The 18,154-nt window shown below is 51.8% G+C and overlaps 2 protein-coding genes across 2 annotated transcripts; both read right to left on the bottom strand.

Annotated features, from left to right (window-relative positions):
* Positions 1 to 3,838: 3,838 nt before the first annotated feature.
* On the bottom strand, positions 3,839 to 12,905 carry Tubb3 (tubulin, beta 3 class III). Its single transcript, NM_139254.2, is given in 4 exon segments — positions 3,839 to 5,274; positions 6,874 to 6,984; positions 7,372 to 7,480; positions 12,800 to 12,905. Coding segments are annotated over 4 exon segments (1,353 nt in total). The 5' UTR covers positions 12,857 to 12,905; the 3' UTR covers positions 3,839 to 4,198.
* Positions 12,906 to 14,708: 1,803 nt separating this feature from the next.
* On the bottom strand, positions 14,709 to 17,636 carry Mc1r (melanocortin 1 receptor). Its single transcript, NM_001401091.1, is given in 1 exon segment — positions 14,709 to 17,636. A coding segment is annotated over 1 exon segment (954 nt). The 5' UTR covers positions 16,846 to 17,636; the 3' UTR covers positions 14,709 to 15,891.
* Positions 17,637 to 18,154: the final 518 nt, after the last annotated feature.

The following is an 18,154-nucleotide window of genomic DNA, read 5'->3' as shown; positions in this document are numbered from 1 at the left end:
ATTCACCTGTTGATGAACATCTGGGCAGTTTTCCAGTGTTTGCTGTTACAATAAACCTGCTATAAATGTCTGGGTGCAAGCCTTTGTGCAGAGACATTCTTTTGTTTCTCCTGAAGAAAAAGGAAGAGGAGGAGGAGGAGGAGGAGGAGGAGGAGGAGGAGGAGGAGGAGGAGGAGGAGGAGAAAAAGTAAGAAAGAAAGAAAGAAAGAAAGAAAGAAAGAAAGAAAGAAAGAAAAGAAGATAAATTCCAGGTCAGTCAAGACTACATAATGAGACCCTGCCTCAAATAGATTCCTTCCTATAGATAGATTTCCTTCCTGTAGATAGATGATTCTCTTCCCGCCTGCTGGCACGCATCTGTAGACCCTACACTAACAGCCAAGGCAGGTGGATTGCCATAAGCTAGGCAATGTGAGATCATGACTCAAAAAAATATTTTGATTAATATAACGATATTGGCAAGAGAATTAGAAGCACCTCAGCTCAACTATGGAATATGGACGTAAGCTTTAGGTTTATACAAAGGAAAAATTTAATTTAAGCAGCGGGATGGGAGATGTGCACAGTTCAACAGTCTTCCCTCAACTGTAATCTGGCTGATCATTGCCTCAGTTGAATCCAGGTCTGCCGGGTAAGATTGCTGCTTGAGACAGCCCGGTTCCCAGGAGATGTTGGCTCCTGCTGAGGGATGTGCTCATCTTGGAATTCTGTGCCTGGGAAGAGCCGCTGCCGCTGCCGCCACTGCTGTAAGGTGACTTACAGGTTTGCAGCAATGACTGGAGATTTCCCAGCTCCTTTTAAAGATTGTTGTTTGTTTTTACACAGAGTTTTAAGTAGCCCAGGCTGGCAGACCTCTAAGTGTAGCTGAGGATGACCTTAAATTTCTAATCATCCTACCTCCTCTTCCTGGGAAGTGAATTACCACACATCTGTTTTTTTTTGTTTGTTTGTTTTTGTTTTTGTTCTTTGCATGGTCCATATCAAACCCAGGGTTTCCTGCATGGTAGGCAAGCAACACTATATCAATTAAATTATATCCCCAGCCTCCTTGCAGGGCAGCTATTCCTGGAGTGGCTAAAATGTCTAAGGGGTTAAGCAAATGTCCGATGTAAATGTTTAAGACAAAGGGGCAGGTGCATAATCAGGCAGGAATGCCAGGCTCTTTTTTGTTGCCCTGTGGCCCCTGATGAGGAGTTCCTTGGTGGTGGTATTTGCTTGTTTGTTTTATTTTGTTTTTGTTTTTGTTTGTTTTTTTTTTTTTTTTTTTTTTTTTTGGAAACAGGGTGTCTCTATGTAGCCCTGACTGTCCTAGCTCTGGTGGCACACTCCTTTCATCCCAGAATTCACGAGGCAGAGGCAGGCAGATCTCTGAGTTCAAGGCCAGTATAGTCTTCAGAGTAAGTTTTGAAAGAGAAAATATATAGAGAGAGACAGATAGACAGAGACAGACAGAGAAAGACAGACAGAGAAAGACAGACAGAGAAAGACAGGCAGAGACAGAGACAAAGACAGGCAGAGAAAGAGAGAGAGAGAGAGAGGGAGAGAGAGGGAGAGAGAGAGAGAACACGAACACTTAAGGGCTGGAGAGATGTCTCATCCTTTAAGAACATTGGCTGCTCTTCCTGAGGACGAGGGGTCAATTCCCAGCACCCACATGGCAGCTCAAAACTGTCTGTAACTCCAGTTCCATGGAATCTGACACCCTCACACAGATGTACATTCAAGTAAAGCACCAGTACACATGGAAGGAAGGAAGAAGGAAGGAGGGAGGGAAGGAAGGAAGGGAGAGACACCAAGGTCAAGTAGACCAGAGCTTCCACAGTCCACTATCTGTGCTATGGAACAGACCACCAAATACCTACTGGCATCAAATAGAAGCCCTTATTGTGCTCACGAGGACTGCAGGATGTAACTGATACCCAACAGGTTCACCTTTACTGTAGATAGAGACTCTAAACACTGATGTCTGTGGGGACTGGGTGGCTCATGTCGAAGTCACCTAACAAAGATGTGTGAACATCCACATAGTATCTCTTAAGGTGTGTGGGCTCCCACCAGCATAGTCCAGGAATGCCCTGAGTACCGATCAGAAGCCGAGTGTCCTTTTCTGCCCTAACCTTTGAACATCACTGCCATGAAAGTGCTTGCCTTGCATAGTTTTCCATTTCTCTGACAAAATGCCCAAGACAATCAGCTGGTAAGGAAGAACTGCTCCTTTTGCTCAGTTCTGGAGACCGCATGCATCCTGTGTTCCTGTGAATCTGTTGCCTTTTGCCCCTCCCACCGGGGCAGGGAGTGCAAAGTAGACAGAGCAAATCCAGTCACCTCATGATCAGGACAAAAGAGCAAGGCGGAGACAATCACCACAGGCTGGAAAGACCAGGTAGCCATGCACAGGCACCCACAGGAAAGAGACCGACATTTGGTTTCATCCCAGCGAAGTCACAGAGTGAAATTCTGGACCTTACAGTTATCCCAACCAACATACAGGAAATAAAACAGTCACTTCGCTGTCAGCCTTTAATCCAAGCACTTGGGATCATCACAGGGTGAGCTCTATGAGTTCGAAGCCGGCATGATCTATATAGTGAGTCAGGGCTATGTAAAGAAACCCTGTTTCAAAAACAAAAACAAAAACAAAACCTTTATTGACGGGATAGGTTGCTATTCTAGATTTCAAGTCAGGTCACTAAGTTTCAGGGATGTTTGTCTCAGAGCCACAACTGAGACAACACAGGAGTATCCTTGTGGAACTCCAGAGCTCAGTCTACAGCAGGGCCAGAACTGAAGACAGGGTGCCCCGTTAGGGGCAGCAGCCCAAATCTGAACCCAGGGTTAGCACATCCTCAGTATACCTTCTTCAGCACCTATGGCTACATGGAGATAGGATGGGAGAAGACACTGTGTACGCCAAATTCTTTCGGGTGCCACCAGACAAAGAGTAGGGGCTCAAGCTTTGACGACACCCAACGGACGGCAGAGAGTCTGGGTTTAGAAGTCCTGCTTTCACCCACCTCCGAATACTGTGGGCCTCTAATGTGTGTTCTCTCTGGGTTTTTCTCCCTGAGGAGGAGAGAGAATGCTGGGCAGGCATCTCTGGAGTGGGCAAGCTTTCTGATTGGATACTGGGCATTCTGAAGCTTTGGAAAACCACCACTAGGGGGCACATGGAGCCAGCACACGGTTGAATCCAGTCCGTCGCCACACCCCCGTCCCCGCCCCCTTCACCCTGCTATTGCATTAGTCCCAGCTAGCCCTTCTCGAAAGCTAAGTCCAGGCGCTTTATTTTTTTTCTCTTCCCCGTCTCTCCAGTTCAAGTCTCAGGCTTCAGTCTCTTTACGTTGGCTGCTTACATGTGACTTTCAGTGTAGACAGCTGGGATATGAGTCAACTTGTGAGAGACCAAGAACAGGGTGGGCTGCTTTCTGAGTCAAAAGATATGCGGGGGGAGGGGGCGGGTTCTACCGCAATGGAACTTAATCGAAGCAAAGCTTTCTTCTCTAGTTCCGCCCCCTGACGCCCCTGGGATGCAACCTTAGCCACCAGCCTGGGAGATAAGGACGACCGTTACTTGTTCTCTCCACTTTCAGATCTAAATTCCTCTTGCCTGAAACAAAAATAAACCTTATTTCTTTTTTTTTTTTTTCCCGGAGCTGAGGACCGAACCCAGGGCCTTGAGCTTGCTAGGCAAGCGCTCTACCACTGAGCTAAATCCTCAACCCCATAAACCTTATTTCTATGAAGCATGCGGTGCCCCTGTCGTTTTTTGCTTTTTTTTTTTTTTGTTTTTGGTGGGGGAGGGGAGCGACAAAGATAAATCTCCATTACCAGGCAGAGGTATGTGACAGACAGCAGTGACTTTATTAAGTAGACCCCCCTCCAAATATAAACACAACCCAGTTTTTAAAAAAAAAAAAAACATAAAACATCAGGCCTGGAGCCATAATAAAACAGACACAAAAGCAACATAAATACAAAGGTGGCTAAAACGGGGAGGACAGAGCCAAGTGGACTCACGTGGGGTGGGGGATGGCCATAAATACTGAAGGACTTTAACCCGGGAGCCCTAGGGTGCCCTGAAGAGCTGGTAGGAAGGTAAGCTGGGGGCAGTGTCAGTAGCTAGATGGCTCTGGGGGACAGATGCTGCTTGTCTTGGCCCTGGCTGCCACTTGGCCCCACACCCCAGCTGCAAGCAACTTCACTTGGGCCCCTGGGCTTCCGACTCCTCGTCGTCATCTTCATACATCTCCCCCTCCTCCTCGGCAGTGGCGTCCTGGTACTGCTGGTACTCAGACACCAGGTCGTTCATGTTGCTCTCGGCCTCGGTGAACTCCATCTCATCCATGCCTTCGCCCGTGTACCAGTGGAGGAAGGCCTTGCGCCGGAACATGGCCGTAAACTGCTCGGAGATGCGCTTGAACAGCTCCTGGATGGCCGTGCTGTTGCCGATGAAGGTGGACGACATCTTGAGCCCTCGGGGCGGGATGTCACACACCGCTACCTTGACGTTGTTGGGGATCCACTCCACGAAGTAACTACTGTTCTTACTCTGAATGGCCAGCATCTGCTCATCCACCTCCTTCATGGACATGCGCCCACGGAAGACGGTGGCCACGGTCAGGTAGCGGCCGTGGCGTGGGTCACAGGCAGCCATCATGTTCTTGGCGTCGAACATCTGCTGGGTGAGCTCAGGCACCGTCAGGGCACGGTACTGTTGGCTGCCCCGGGCTGTTAGTGGGGCAAAGCCGGGCATGAAGAAATGCAAGCGGGGGAAGGGCACCATGTTGACAGCTAGCTTGCGGAGGTCGGCATTGAGCTGACCAGGGAATCGAAGGGAGGTGGTGACTCCGCTCATGGTAGCAGACACAAGGTGGTTGAGGTCCCCGTAGGTGGGTGTAGCCAGCTTGAGGGTGCGGAAGCAGATGTCGTAGAGGGCTTCATTGTCGATGCAGTAGGTCTCATCCGTGTTCTCCACTAGCTGGTGGATGGACAGGGTGGCGTTGTAGGGCTCTACCACGGTGTCTGACACTTTGGGTGAGGGCACCACGCTGAAGGTGTTCATGATGCGGTCAGGGTACTCCTCACGCACTTTGCTGATGAGCAGTGTGCCCATGCCTGAGCCCGTGCCCCCACCCAGTGAGTGAGTGAGCTGGAAGCCCTGCAGGCAGTCACAATTCTCACATTCTTTCCTCACGACATCCAGGACTGAGTCCACCAGCTCGGCGCCCTCTGTATAGTGCCCTTTGGCCCAGTTGTTGCCAGCACCACTCTGACCTGTAGAGTGAGGAGAGGCAGGTTGTAGACAAGGTAAAGGGTCTACAGCACAGAGACACCTCTGGGACCTGCCAACCGCCCCCGCACTCCCCCAGAAAGCTGACTCCCTTGCATTCTATAAAATGTACACAGAGGATAACACACCTCCTCACTCCACCCCGGGCATGGCTGTTTAGTGCAGGGGATCCCAGCTGCAGATGCTTCGAGCAGGGAATGGAGAATCCAGGATAAGACCCGGGTCCTTGCTATCTCTCAAGGACATCCTGGATAAATAGGTTGGCCTTCACTCTCTGACTCACCTTTCTGTCATTGCTCTGTGAGACTTTGAAGGGAGATGAGGGCTGTGTCTCTTATTCAGCCACCTTGCCTGCTGTCCTAACCCCTCTAAGCCAATTTCTCCTCTTTCCCGGAATGAAAAGAATCCCCGTGCAGTTATTGTGGACAAGGACACCTACTCATCTAGTCTAAGATCTTTAACAGCAACGAGCTGCACTTGTCTATTTAGAGAGAGAAGAAGAATATGCATGTGGTGGTTGTGTGTACGTGTGTGGGTGTGTATGTGCCAAAGTACACACGTGAAGGTCAGAGGGCAACTTAAAGAAGTTGGTTCTAGGGCTGGAGAGATGGCTCAGTGGATAAGAGCACCAACTGCTCTTCCAGAGGTCCTGAGTTCCATTCCCAGCAACCACATGGTGGCTCACAACCATCTGTAATGGGATCTGATGCCCTCTTCTGGTGTGTCTGAGGACAGTGGCAGTGTACTCACATACATGAAATAAATAAATAAATAAATCTTGTAGAATAAGAAGAAGGAGGAGGAGGAAGAGGAGAAGGAGAAGGAGAAGGAGGGGGAGGAAGAGGAGGAAGATGAGGAGGAGGAAGAGGAGGAGGAGGAGGAAGAGGAGAAGGAGGGGAGGAAGAGGAAGAGGAGGAAGAGGAGGAGGAGGAGGAAGAGGAGGAGGAGGAAGAGGAGAAGGAGGGGGAGGAAGAGGAAGAGGAGGAAGAGGAGGAGGAGGAGAAGGAGGAGGAGGGGGGAGGAGGAGGGGGGAGGAGGAGGAAGTAATAGTAGTAGTAGTAGTAGTAGTAGTTGTTGTTGTTGTTGTTGGTTCTCTCTCTGCCATTTGGATCCCAGGGATTGAACTCAGATCTTCGGGTTTGACAGCAAGCCCTTTACCTGCTGGGTCATCTTACTGGCTCATGGTGCTAGGGTCTTGAAAGGAGAAGTGAGGTGCCCCCATCTTCCTGTGTCAGTGTGAGCACTGAGGACCCGTCACTGGGCATGGGCTCAGGGACCATCATGAGTTCTAAAGACATGGTCAGATACTCACGTCCCTCCAGAGACTCTAGATTTGTCTGCATAAATCTGTAACAGGGTTTCGTACCTCATTCTTTGTAAAAATGTGAGAGGGATTATTTCCTACACAGAGTCCTTTCTCTGGACCTCTGATGCCCACTGTAAAGTGGGAAGGTCACTTTCACCCTCCAGGGTCCCAGGGGACAGTAGTTGACTTTATCCCCTTCAGACATTTTGTCTGTGTGTCTGCCTGGCTTCTCCGGGACCAGGTTTCTGTCGTCGGAGCCTGGAGCAAGGGGACTTACCGAAGATAAAGTTGTCAGGCCTGAATAGGTGTCCAAAGGCCCCAGACCGAACGCTGTCCATGGTTCCAGGCTCCAGGTCCACCAGAATGGCTCTGGGCACATACTTGTGAGCTAAGGGGAAAGAGAATACAGTGACAGGAGTTAGAGCCAAGGATCTATCTACTTCCTCTGAATCCTGACTCCCACCTGCTAGTCTCCTGCTGCTACCCCAAGGGATGCTGTTACCCTTATATCATAGGCACGGATCCATGGTCAGCTCTGTAACACCCGGGACGGTAGGCTCTACAGTACTGGTTAGGACTGTACCCATTATCAGGAAGCTTCAACTGAGTCCCCAGTGACCCCTGCTAAGGATGCATCATCTAGCCTCCTGCCTGCCCCTAGACCAAATAAGGCCATCTCCACCATGAAGAGACGGACAGAGCTATAGATGCTTGAACTCTATTTACACAGGAGCCCTCTTTGCCAGGGCGGGGATGGATGTGGAGCGGTACTCACAGGAGGCCTCATTGTAGTAGACACTGATGCGTTCCAGCTGCAGGTCCGAGTCCCCCACATAGTTGCCGCTGGGGTCTATGCCATGCTCGTCACTGATGACCTCCCAGAACTGTGTGAGGACGGTAGGAAAAAGTTCACAGACATTTGAAACTCTGCTGGGCCTTTGCTCTTCTGAAGTCTTAAAGCTCCCAGTGCGAAAATTAGAGCTCTTGGATGCTCCTAGGTCCAGACTAAGGCTTTAGAAAAGAGTGAATATGCATGTCTGCTCTCTGCACTATCTGCCGACGTTGTCGAGACCCCTGGCTGACGTTACTGGGGCCCCTAGAGTGGATTAGGACTCAAGACACAGGTGGGTTCTATCTACACAGCTCGATGCCTGTAGGCAAATGCAGGTATCTCCTGGGGTCGTTTTAATTCTTCTCAGGAAAGGAATCGGAAACACACAGAAGGTAGAAAGCTGCCCAGAGCAGGTAGAAGAACAGAAAGGACAGAGGTCAGATCCAGCATCAGGTTCTCAGCCATTACGTGTGACCCTCAGTGCCAGGGCAAGTCATGCACTCTGACAGAGCCCATCGTGTCAGCTGTCTCATCAACCTCAGGCAATGTGACCCACAGGTGGGTCTGTGAAGGACCACAGGAGTTTTTAGCAGCAGAATGGCTTGTCTGAGGTCACACCGTACCCAGGAGCCTGGCCACACCCAGGATCACTGGCTCACTGCTGCTACACTCAGACTCTTGTGCAAGAGTACAATACTCCTCACACAGTGCTACCATCACTTCATCAAGGGAAGATGGTCCCGAGCATGGCCTAAGTTGCAGGATCCATAGCTGTCCCCTACGTGCTTAGTGTGTTTTGGTGTCCCACTCTGTACAACGGGCTGACTGCATGATAACAGGCTCTTGTGAGAACACAGCCTTCTGCACAGAGCAGAGGAACAGCAGAAGCAGATAATCAGTGCTGTTATATAGTCCTGGGAGCCAGGGAGGGAGGAGGTGAAAGGGCTGCCCATGGGAAGACATTTTATCAGGATACACAGACTACCCGGCCTGCCTCCTTGGGCTCTGAGATCCCTCTCACTGTGTATTTCTTACTGGTCAGACGGGAGTGATTTGCAGATAAGGTGTTGATATAAAAGTCTAGAGACAAAGGGCCTTTCTGCGGGAGTGAGCGGAGGAGAAGACTGCTCAGAGTCGAACATTAGAAAACAGTCTGCAAGTGCCCGTCCTGAGAGAAAGAGACTTTTCATTGTCTACATTTTGGTGTCGTTGGATTTTTTTGTTGTTGTCATGTGGACATTAGCTTTTATTTTTACAAAAAAAAATTGTGAAAAACATTTTTAAGTGGGCTGGTGACATAGCTCAGCAGATAGGAACACTTGTTGCTCTTGCAGAGGACCCAAGACTGGTTCACAACACTCCCATGGCAGCTAACAATCATCTGAAACTCTAGGGTCGGGGAATCCATCATCCATTCTGGCTTCTCAGGCACTGTGCATACACAGCACGCAGATGCACACGCAGGCAAGACACCCATACTCATAAAACAGTCTTTTAATCTTTCAAAATATTATTTAAAAACCTAAGAACAGTCCAAACAGATCATCATTCTAGAACACACAGGGATCTGACAACTCTTTCTGAGGGAACCATCTCAGAAACCGTCCCTCATCAAAGGGGCCCGGACTTCATCTTCTCTTTGATGTATTTTTAAGTTTTTATTTTATTTTCAGTTGTGTGAGTGTGTCTGAGTGTAGGTAAGGGCATGTGTGTGCACGCAGTTGTGTGCACCATGGGCCGGAGACATGGCTGTTCTTATAGAAGACTCAAGTTGCATCCCAAACACCGCCCACATGGTGTCTCACAAATGGGTATAATTCCGGTTTCAGAGGTCTGATTCCTTCTTCTGACCTGTATGTGAACCAGGCACACACACACACACACACACACACACACACACACACACACACAATTATATATGGTAGGACACCATACCTTCAGTGTTCCTTTTATTTTATTATTATGTTTTTGGAATCAAGAAGCAATCTTGTCAATCCTCCTGCCTCAGCCTCTCCAGTAACTGGAACTATGAGTGCGCAGCAGCATGCAAAGTTCTTGCACACTCAGTGCTTGCACACTCAGTTCTCGGCACATTTCAGATCTGGTCTCATTCGCTCTGCTGGAGAGCAAAGCTAACGGCCTGTTACATGCTAAACACGTGCTTTAGTCACACCCCTGGCAGCCTGTGTTTCAGTTTTTACATGAGGAAAAAAAATCAACCATTGCATTTGTACATTACAAATAATAAAGTGCGATTCAAAATAAAATCTACCCAGGTCCAGAAGTATACAGCTGTAATACCAGTACTTAGAAGGCAGAGAGGCTGGAGGACCATGAGGTCGGGGCCAGTCTGAGCTACACACTGAGATGCTAACATAAAATAACACGCAAAAAAAAAACCTTATGAGAAAATATTGCCACATAGAATATTTAATATGTAAATGAATATAATCATTTAAATGAAGTAGCATCACTACAGAAAAGAAAACCACCGCGTGGTTTCAGCTTCCCTTAGACAACAGGCTTTCCGGCTGCAAACCGTGAGGCTGCTGTCCGCGGTGCTGACCCTCTTGGGGAGAGGGTCGCTGGCGACAGGAGGGTAGTGGGACATGAACAGAAGCAGAGTCGGGGTGTAGCTCCCGTCTTAGAGGTAAGATGCTCAATTCCCCTAAAACTCTCAGTGCCCTTCACCAGGCCCATTGGCTCCCAGGTGGGTCACGCCCTTCAGAGACTTCTACTGGGAATGGGTGTGTTCAGGCGGCTGATGGGGCACAGACAGGAGGTGTAGACAAAAGCTCCCTAAAGATACTTTCTAGGGGACCCCTTTATCGGAGAATGCATCTAAGATCTCAGGCCCTAACAAAGGGAGCAAACAAAGGGCGGGGCAGTCACATCTGCTCCGGTTGGTGGGGGCACATGTCACCACCCGACTTGACACATCTGCACCCACCTAGATTAAAATTCCTGCCTTGCCCAAATCTGTGGTGTGATCCGAGGTGAGTGACTCAGCTTCCAGAACCTTCACCCTTCTCAGCCTTAAGGGAGGGTGACACCCAGGCCACACACTTCACAAGGTGTAAGAGTGCACAGGCCTGGTGCTGGAACACACTCACGGGGTGAGAGCCTTATGAATTGCTAATGCCTCCCTTCTGCTGCTTCCAAGTCTTTTTTCCTGGCTCCACACTTCTCTCCCTGCCACCACCCCACCCATACTTCCACCCAACCACCGCTCTGAAGCCGGCAGCCCTTTGTGCTAAGACAGGCACCACCCAAAGACCAATAAGCAAATAAGCAGCCCTCTGTGCCCACTCCCCTCGGTCGCAGCAGGTGACAAAGAAGAACTTTCCCCATTGTAGCCTGTAGCAGAGACCCTAAGGCCAGTTACAAAAATAGGAAGGAAATCTGGCTAAGGAAGTTGATTCTGCCTGGGGCAGACACTAAACAGGTAACTCCCCACAGGGCCTGGGCCTTCATTCTGGTCTCTGGGAGATCTTTCAGGTCCAGAGGCTGGATGGGAACTGCTCAAATGCCTTCAACTGATTACTACGAAGGAAGGGAGCCGGTGGAAACGGGAGACGCCCCTCTCCAGAAAATTTATTCATTATTTGCATTGTTTACAAGAATTGGTATTAAAAATTTAAACACTCATAAATTAAAATAAAGAACTAAATATTAAAAATGGGCAAATCTATGGACCACAGTGCTGAGAAGCAGAACAGACCTCAGCTGGGTCCAGAACTCAGGCGTGTTCTGCAGCCATAGAGCATCACACAGAGCCTGGGCGTGGACCCAACTCCTAGGCCCTTACTGAACGGGAGACCCTGTGAGAGCACAATACAGCACAGTTCCAGCAAGGCCACCAAATGGGCCTTCGGATAGCAAACCTTCCCTCCCCCACTCACCCCTGGCCTCTGCAGGAGCAGATGTTCAGGGAAGGCCTGGCACCTGTGACCACATTAATGAGCCCTCACCCTCCCTTCAGGGCAGGGCAGCTGTCAGGACAGCGATCATCCCAGGAGTCCCGATTTGAGCTGAGGCTCCTGCCTTAGGCTTCCTCTGTAAGCCCCCCTACCCTCCACCCCCCCAAACCCCACCCAAAGTTCCCTTGTAGGATAGGAACAGCTGTCTCCTCTGTGATTAGGGAGTCTTCGTGGCGCTGTTTCCCTCCCCCTTTAACTAGAGGAACCTCCACCCTAGAGCCAAACTTGTAATTTACATGTCAGCCACGTGACTGGCCCAGCCCGTGGTAATTAGCTTTTTTGTTCCTGCCTGGTTTCTATGGCAACAGCCTCCAGAGGTACTCTTTGCTTAGTCCCCTCCCTCCCAGAACCTGTCTACCCAACCTCCTCCTTTGGGAGCTAGCTACACACCATCCCTAAGCTACGTCCAGTCCAGCATCCATTTGGACAAAGCTCCGTTTCACATTGTTCAGTAGGGAGAAGATTGGGGTAGCTGACCCCACCCACTCAAACGCAACCCAGCCCGGGGCTGGCCTTCTGCAGGAATCAAGTGGTTCTGTCTTCCACTCGCTGTGTGACCTTGGGTAAGGAACAGCCTCTTACGACTTGGAAACAGGATGTCTACCTCACTAATGATAGTAAAATTGCGGAGTCATTGCACCAACCCTCCCCCCACACCCGTTTTGGGGTTGTTTTTTGTTTTTTTTGGGGGGGGTTGCCTCGGCTTCAACACCTGGAGGTGGGCTAACAATAGAGGGGAGATCGAGGCAATCCTCGTCGTCGGCTTTGTTCTGTGCTCCATCCCGACTGGGAGGCCTTGAGGGCACTGTTAGGGGTGGGAGATTTGCACAGATAGAGTCCAGTTCTGGATCAAGGTCATTGGAGTGCGGGCCGAACTCCTCCAACAAAGGATAAGGGTGGGGCAAGGAAACGGGGTGAGCTGAACAAGGTTGGGATAGGAGGGCGGCCTTGCTCCCTGAAGACCGTCTAGTTCTCCAGTGGGGATCCCGGCAAGTACAGTCGTTATGGTTTAGGGGAGAGCCCCACCCAAAGTTGCCCGACACACCCATCTTACTCAAGGCTTAAGTGGCAGCCTCAAAGAAGGCCACGCCCAGCCGGCGCCCCCCAACCACATCCCCTGTACCTGATGGTACCATGGTGTGTGTGGGTGCGCAGAATGGACGGGAATGAGAATCAGAAGGGTTACCCCCAGCCCTCCGCTGCAACCTGAGCGCAAAGCAGAGTGACGCAAGTGAGGGGAACCGATTAGGGACCCCGGGGTCCCCGGAGCCGGGCAAGGGGCTGGGCTCTTCCCTTTGTTCCGCTAGCGGCTCCTAGAGCCGCCTTTCTCGCCCTCCCTCCCTGGGGCTGGCGCTCGTGGGGACGCAGGACGCCGGACCGCTCAGGCTCACCTTGGCCCCTATCTGGTTGCCGCACTGGCCGGCCTGGATGTGCACGATCTCCCTCATGCTGACTTCACTCGGCTAGAGACGAAGAGGCAGGCGGACAGCGGGCTGCGGAGGATCGGCAGCCTCCGCCGCGCCCTCTTATAAGAGACTGCCCCGCCCTCGCTGGCTGATGTAAGCGCTGTGGGCCAATGCTGGGGCGCCGCACAATGCGGCAGGCTCTGCAGCATCAGCACCGGCACCGAGATCCGCCCGCACAATGCGGGGCATGTCTGGCCGCGCCTTCGGAGGAGGGGCCATCGGAGGCCGATCCGCTCTGGGGACAATAGAACCCAGGCCCCTTAGTGCCCCACCCCAGTAGCTGCCCTCCCCATTTTGTCCCTGTCCCAACCCCACCCTGCAGCTTTGTGAGGAGGGTCTTTCTTTCTCTCAAGTGCTTAAGAATCAAGACCCATATTCTCTGAGTTTGCTGAGTCGCTTGAGGTGGGAGAGGCAGAGGAAGCTGAAACCTTCCCGAGACCTCGGTGCAGACCTGAGAACGCAAGTCCGGAAGGTGGTGGATTATAGCTCTGAGGTCACTGTTTTCTGGAGGAGAGAGGACTACCAGTCCATGGCTCCACAAAAGGCTACCGCGAGGGTGTGTATGTACCTGGGGCGGGAAGATGCACAATACCCGACAAGTACCCCTGCTCCATGAATATCTTTGTGGAAAATTCTCCTAAGGATATCCAAGCCACTCAGCGGAGGATGTCGAACAGTCTTTTCTGTCTGAGCCATGCCTGATGTCATTGGTACCCTTGCACATTTGGTACAAGTGAGGGCAAAGAGGGGGTATGGAGTGAGCGGGGGTGGGACGGGGGGGGGGCTACCTAGGTAAGGAGACTGTGTGTGGAGGAGAAGCAGAGTCAAACGGTCAAAAGAGGACATGCAAGGTGTTCACATACAGTGCTGATTTAATATTTACCTAGGATCAGTGACACCTTATGAGGACTCTTTGATATTTCAATGACAGAAATTCTCTGGGAAGACTCTGAGACAATAGTACTACACTTGGACGGTCCACAAACATCCATTTCACAAGAGCCGATAAAAAGCTAAAACAAAACAAAACAAAACAAAACAAAACACCTGCAGGCGCCTTCGTCCAGCTTGCACACCCGGGTGCGTGCTGGGTAGAGTGACTGTGCCTACAACTTTCTCTGAGGATAAGCATCCAAGTTAGCCGAGTTTAGAAATGGGTCTTTTGTTCTCAAGAGATGCCCCTCCCCCACGATGTGTCCATGCTGTGCCTTTCTGTGGTTGGTTTCCAGATGGCCTGGCTCAAGAAGTATTGGGCGAGCATCTGGCTGTCTCCTTGTCTGGACAGGGAAGATGCTTGGAAGCATCCAGAGGCCTGGGATGCCTCCCTGATGGATGACATCAGGCCAGAGCTCTCTGTGTCCCCAGAGTGCTATGGTGTCAGGATAAAGGCTGACTCACGGTCCTGTGTTCCAGTAAGGGATGGCCCTGCCGGGAACCAGCTTCCAACCCCAGTCCAGCAAGGCTAGAGCTGACAGTATGGCTAGGGCCTGGCCTGGTGCCACTTCCTGACTTGATGGTTGAGGGCATCTCAGCCCAGACTGAGGCCACCCTAAGGAGGATGACAAATGAGTGTCCAGCATCCATGGGGAGGGACTCAAGAAAGACTCTGCTGCCGGAATCCTGGGTTGTAGCGCAGAAAGGCACAGGGGTCCGCCCTTCCACTGCAGAAGCTTCTTGGTTCACCCCGGTACCACTCTCCCAAGACTCATATACTCCTGAGCTCTCCTCTATCCTGAGAGGCCTTGTCTGAATACTTCCCAAGGCTGGCAGAGCCCTGAGACCACCCGACCTCCTCCCACAAGGGCAGTGTCCCATAGAAATAGATCTCAGCCCCTGGTCCACACTACAGGTGCTTCAGGGTCTCTCCACCTCTGGGATTCTCGGGGCAACTCAAAGTAGGATGAAGGTGCTACACAATGGGGGCAGGAAAGGGACAGGCTCTGGCCAAGGTTACGGATGGGTCATATCAGGGGCTGAGATGCTGCGGTCCTGCTACTGTGTGTGCATGCACTGGAAGGAGCCTGAACAAAGAGAGTCTTGTCACCGTAGAGGCAAGGGGAACCCACAGCTGCTTGCTCTGAGCTGGAGTTTGTAGTCAGAGAGAGGAAGCCAAGAGGGCCTGATTGGGGGGTACTTGGTGCCCTTTAGGACTGTGGCCTCTGAGACTCACCTCTCCCTAACGTGACTCCTCTCCCTGTCCTCCCACCCAAACTTCAACTTCTGGAGAGAGCTAGGGAAGATGGTGAAGAGGCTCCATCCAACCTTAGCATTTCAACTGCATCCTGGCTCAGAGCCACAGGCTGTGGTCAGTGATAAGCCAACAGTCCCTCCTGAGGCCAGAGGAGGCACTTGAAACAGTAGCCTGTGGGTTTGGGCAGCTGGGTCCCCACCTCTTTGGATTCCCATGAGCCGTACTATGGGTCTTTAAGTCAGTCCCACACCGCTTGGGCAAATGGGCAGGTCCCTTGTTCAAGATGCACATTTTACAATTCTGATCCGTGTGTTGAGGAGGGGCCTCACTTCCTTAAGCAGTCTACAGCATGGCTCTGGCTGGGTTTTTGTGGCCACAAATCTTCCTATCAGAAGCCTCCTCCAGAAAGAATGTTCCACCACAGCTCTTGTCTGTTATTCTTTTAACTTAGAGACTTCCTGTCTGTCCCAGCAGCAGAGGGCCCAAGCTGAATGACCCGAAGGGCTGAGTAGGGGTTGCCTTGTCAGTGTGGAGAGGTGAAGCTCTCCAGGAGCCTATGGTTTGACCCTTGCCCAGGGCTAGAGTCCCCATCCCTGTTTCCTCCACTTCCCATGGCCGCCCTGGGTGACCCTGCAGTCACAGCTACCCTTTCTCCTGGCCCCGGGCACATTGTGTTTCTATTTTAAAGTTCATCCAGTCCACCCTTAGACAAAGGGAGATCAGGAAGGGATGAGTACCTGTGATCTCAACAGGATGTGGGCCACTGGATATCACTGTCACCCTCTGCCCAGCGTCCTGGCCGTGAGACCGAAAGCCACTTCTCTGCTCACCACGAGCACAGCAGCACCTCCTTGAGTGTCATGCGGAGCTCCTGGCTTCGAAAAGCGTAGATGAGGGGATCCACGATGGAGCTGAGGATAATGAGGATGAGGAAGAGGTTGAAGTTCTTGAAGATGCAGCTGCAGGTGGGGTGCTGAGGGCAGAGAACGATGAGCAAGAGGTGCAGGAAGAAAGGGGCCCAGCACAGGAAGAAAATCCCCAGAAGGATAGTAAGGGTGGCGGCGCCCTTCAGACAGAAGCCTTGTCGGATGGAGTGCCGCCTTTTGTGGAGCCGGGCAATGCCCTGAGCATGCTGGCACGCTCGAGAGAGCATGTGGACATACAGAATTGCCATGAGTGCCAGCATGGCTAGGAAGAAAGTGACGAGGCAGAGCAGGACGGCCGTGTGTTTGTAGTAGGTGATGAAGAGGGTGCTGGAGACGATGCTGACCACCCAGATGCCCACGACGGCCCTTCGTGCCCGGGACAGTGTCACAATGCTGTGGTAACGCAGCGCGTAGAAGATGGAGATGTAGCGGTCTATGGCGATGACACCCAGGAAGCAGAGACTGGACACCATGGAGCCACAGATGAGCACGTCGATGACATTGTCCAGCTGCTGCACCAGAGCCGCGCGGGCCACCAGGATGCCTGCCTCCAGCAGCAGGATGATAGTGGTCTCCAGCACGATGCTCACACTCACCATCAGGTCAGACAGGGCCAGACAGCAGATGAAGTAATACATGGGCGAGTGCAGGTTGCGGTTTTTGGTGATGGCTACCACAACCAACACGTTCTCCACCAGGCTCACCAGCCCCAGGCTGAGGAAGAGGCCATCTGGGATAGACACATGCAGGCACCAAGACCCTGTCTGGTTGGTGGCCAGTCCGAGGTGAGAGGTGGTGATGGAAGTGGAGTTGAGAGAACCCAGAAGCCTCTTCGGGGGCCCCTGAGTGGGCATAGTCTTGTTCCGGAAGTAGGAAGCAGTCCGTGGAGGCTGCAGCTCCAGGTGGTATGAGCTTCCAGCTTCCGACTCAGCTCATGTTGTTGTCAGGGGTCTCTGACATTCCCCAGACCTTCCTCTTTCCATACGGGCATGCTCCGATGTTCCTTCACACATGTGCCCTGTCTGCCTGGACAGGTCAGCCTAGGCATGGCATAGGCAGTCTAGACACTTCCTGGCTAGGACCCTGAGCTCTACTCACGGAGTCTCACTGCCAGTGTGAAGGAGCTTAGCTTTCTGCTGTTCCCCATGTCTCTCCCCAAGTGGCTCAGGTAGAGACATTTCTAAACTTGACACCTCCAACTTCTCGGTTCCTTGCCTCGCCAAGCCAGGGTAGGCTGAGGTCTGGGGAAGAATGCCTTTCTCTGAATCTTTTAACTGTCCCTGGAGCCCCTCCTTCTGAGGGTAGCCACATGATGGGCATGTGCGAGTGTCCCAGCACCCTAGACTGCCTCTAGGGGGCATAAGTAGCAAGGAGAAACTGGAAAACCTAGCTTCAGACTCCAACCCGGGGTCTTGCATCTCCCTTTTGTGTTCAAAGCCCCTGTGACTTGACAATCCCTTTCAGGCATCCAGCCTCACTAGATAGAACCTGCCCTGTGTAGCCCTACCTAAACTTCCAAACCCATCTCAAAAATCACTTTCCTGAGTCGTCCAAAACCTCCTTCCACTCCCATGCTGTGCTGCCTGTGAATGAGGCCCCCCTGCCTCCCACCATCACTCACACGCTCTGTTAGAAGCATGGCAGTGGCATTTCTACCTGAAGCTGAAGCTGTGTTCGTGCAGCAATACTGACTTCAGGTTAGTGTTAGGGGCTGGGCTGAGGCAGGAAGTAGCCCCATACCAGTGGGCTCAGAAGAGCTCTGGCAGGGCTGACACTACCTTATGTCCTTCATGGGCCCAAGCTTGCTAAAGCCTCCCTTAGCTACAGTTCTGGGTGTGGAGGGAAGCTTCATAGTTCCTGGGAGCTGACTGACTAGAGGGGATCCAAAGGCTATATTTACCAGCATGCTTTGGTCACAGTCACATCCTGTCTTCTTACTCTCATGCCCCCTGCTCCCAACCCTTCCCTTGAGGAGTCTCGTTTCCGCTGTGGAGCACATGCCAGCCCTGGAGCTAGGAACCACATCAGGGCAGATGTCTGTCTCCAGCCTCTGTGGGCCAGCAGCTGGGCATGTGACTCTTCAGTGGTCAGGAGAGCACGCAGTGCTGGTATCAACCCACCCTTGGCTGCTGCTGGACTCTCTCCATGGTACCCAATGCTGTC

The sequence above is a fragment of the Rattus norvegicus genome, chromosome 19 (assembly GCF_021556685.1).
Source record: "Rattus norvegicus strain SHRSP/BbbUtx chromosome 19, alternate assembly SHRSP_T2T, whole genome shotgun sequence".
In the NCBI taxonomy this organism is placed as follows: domain Eukaryota; kingdom Metazoa; phylum Chordata; class Mammalia; order Rodentia; family Muridae; genus Rattus; species Rattus norvegicus.
This window is presented reverse-complemented; position numbering and strand designations above follow the sequence as displayed.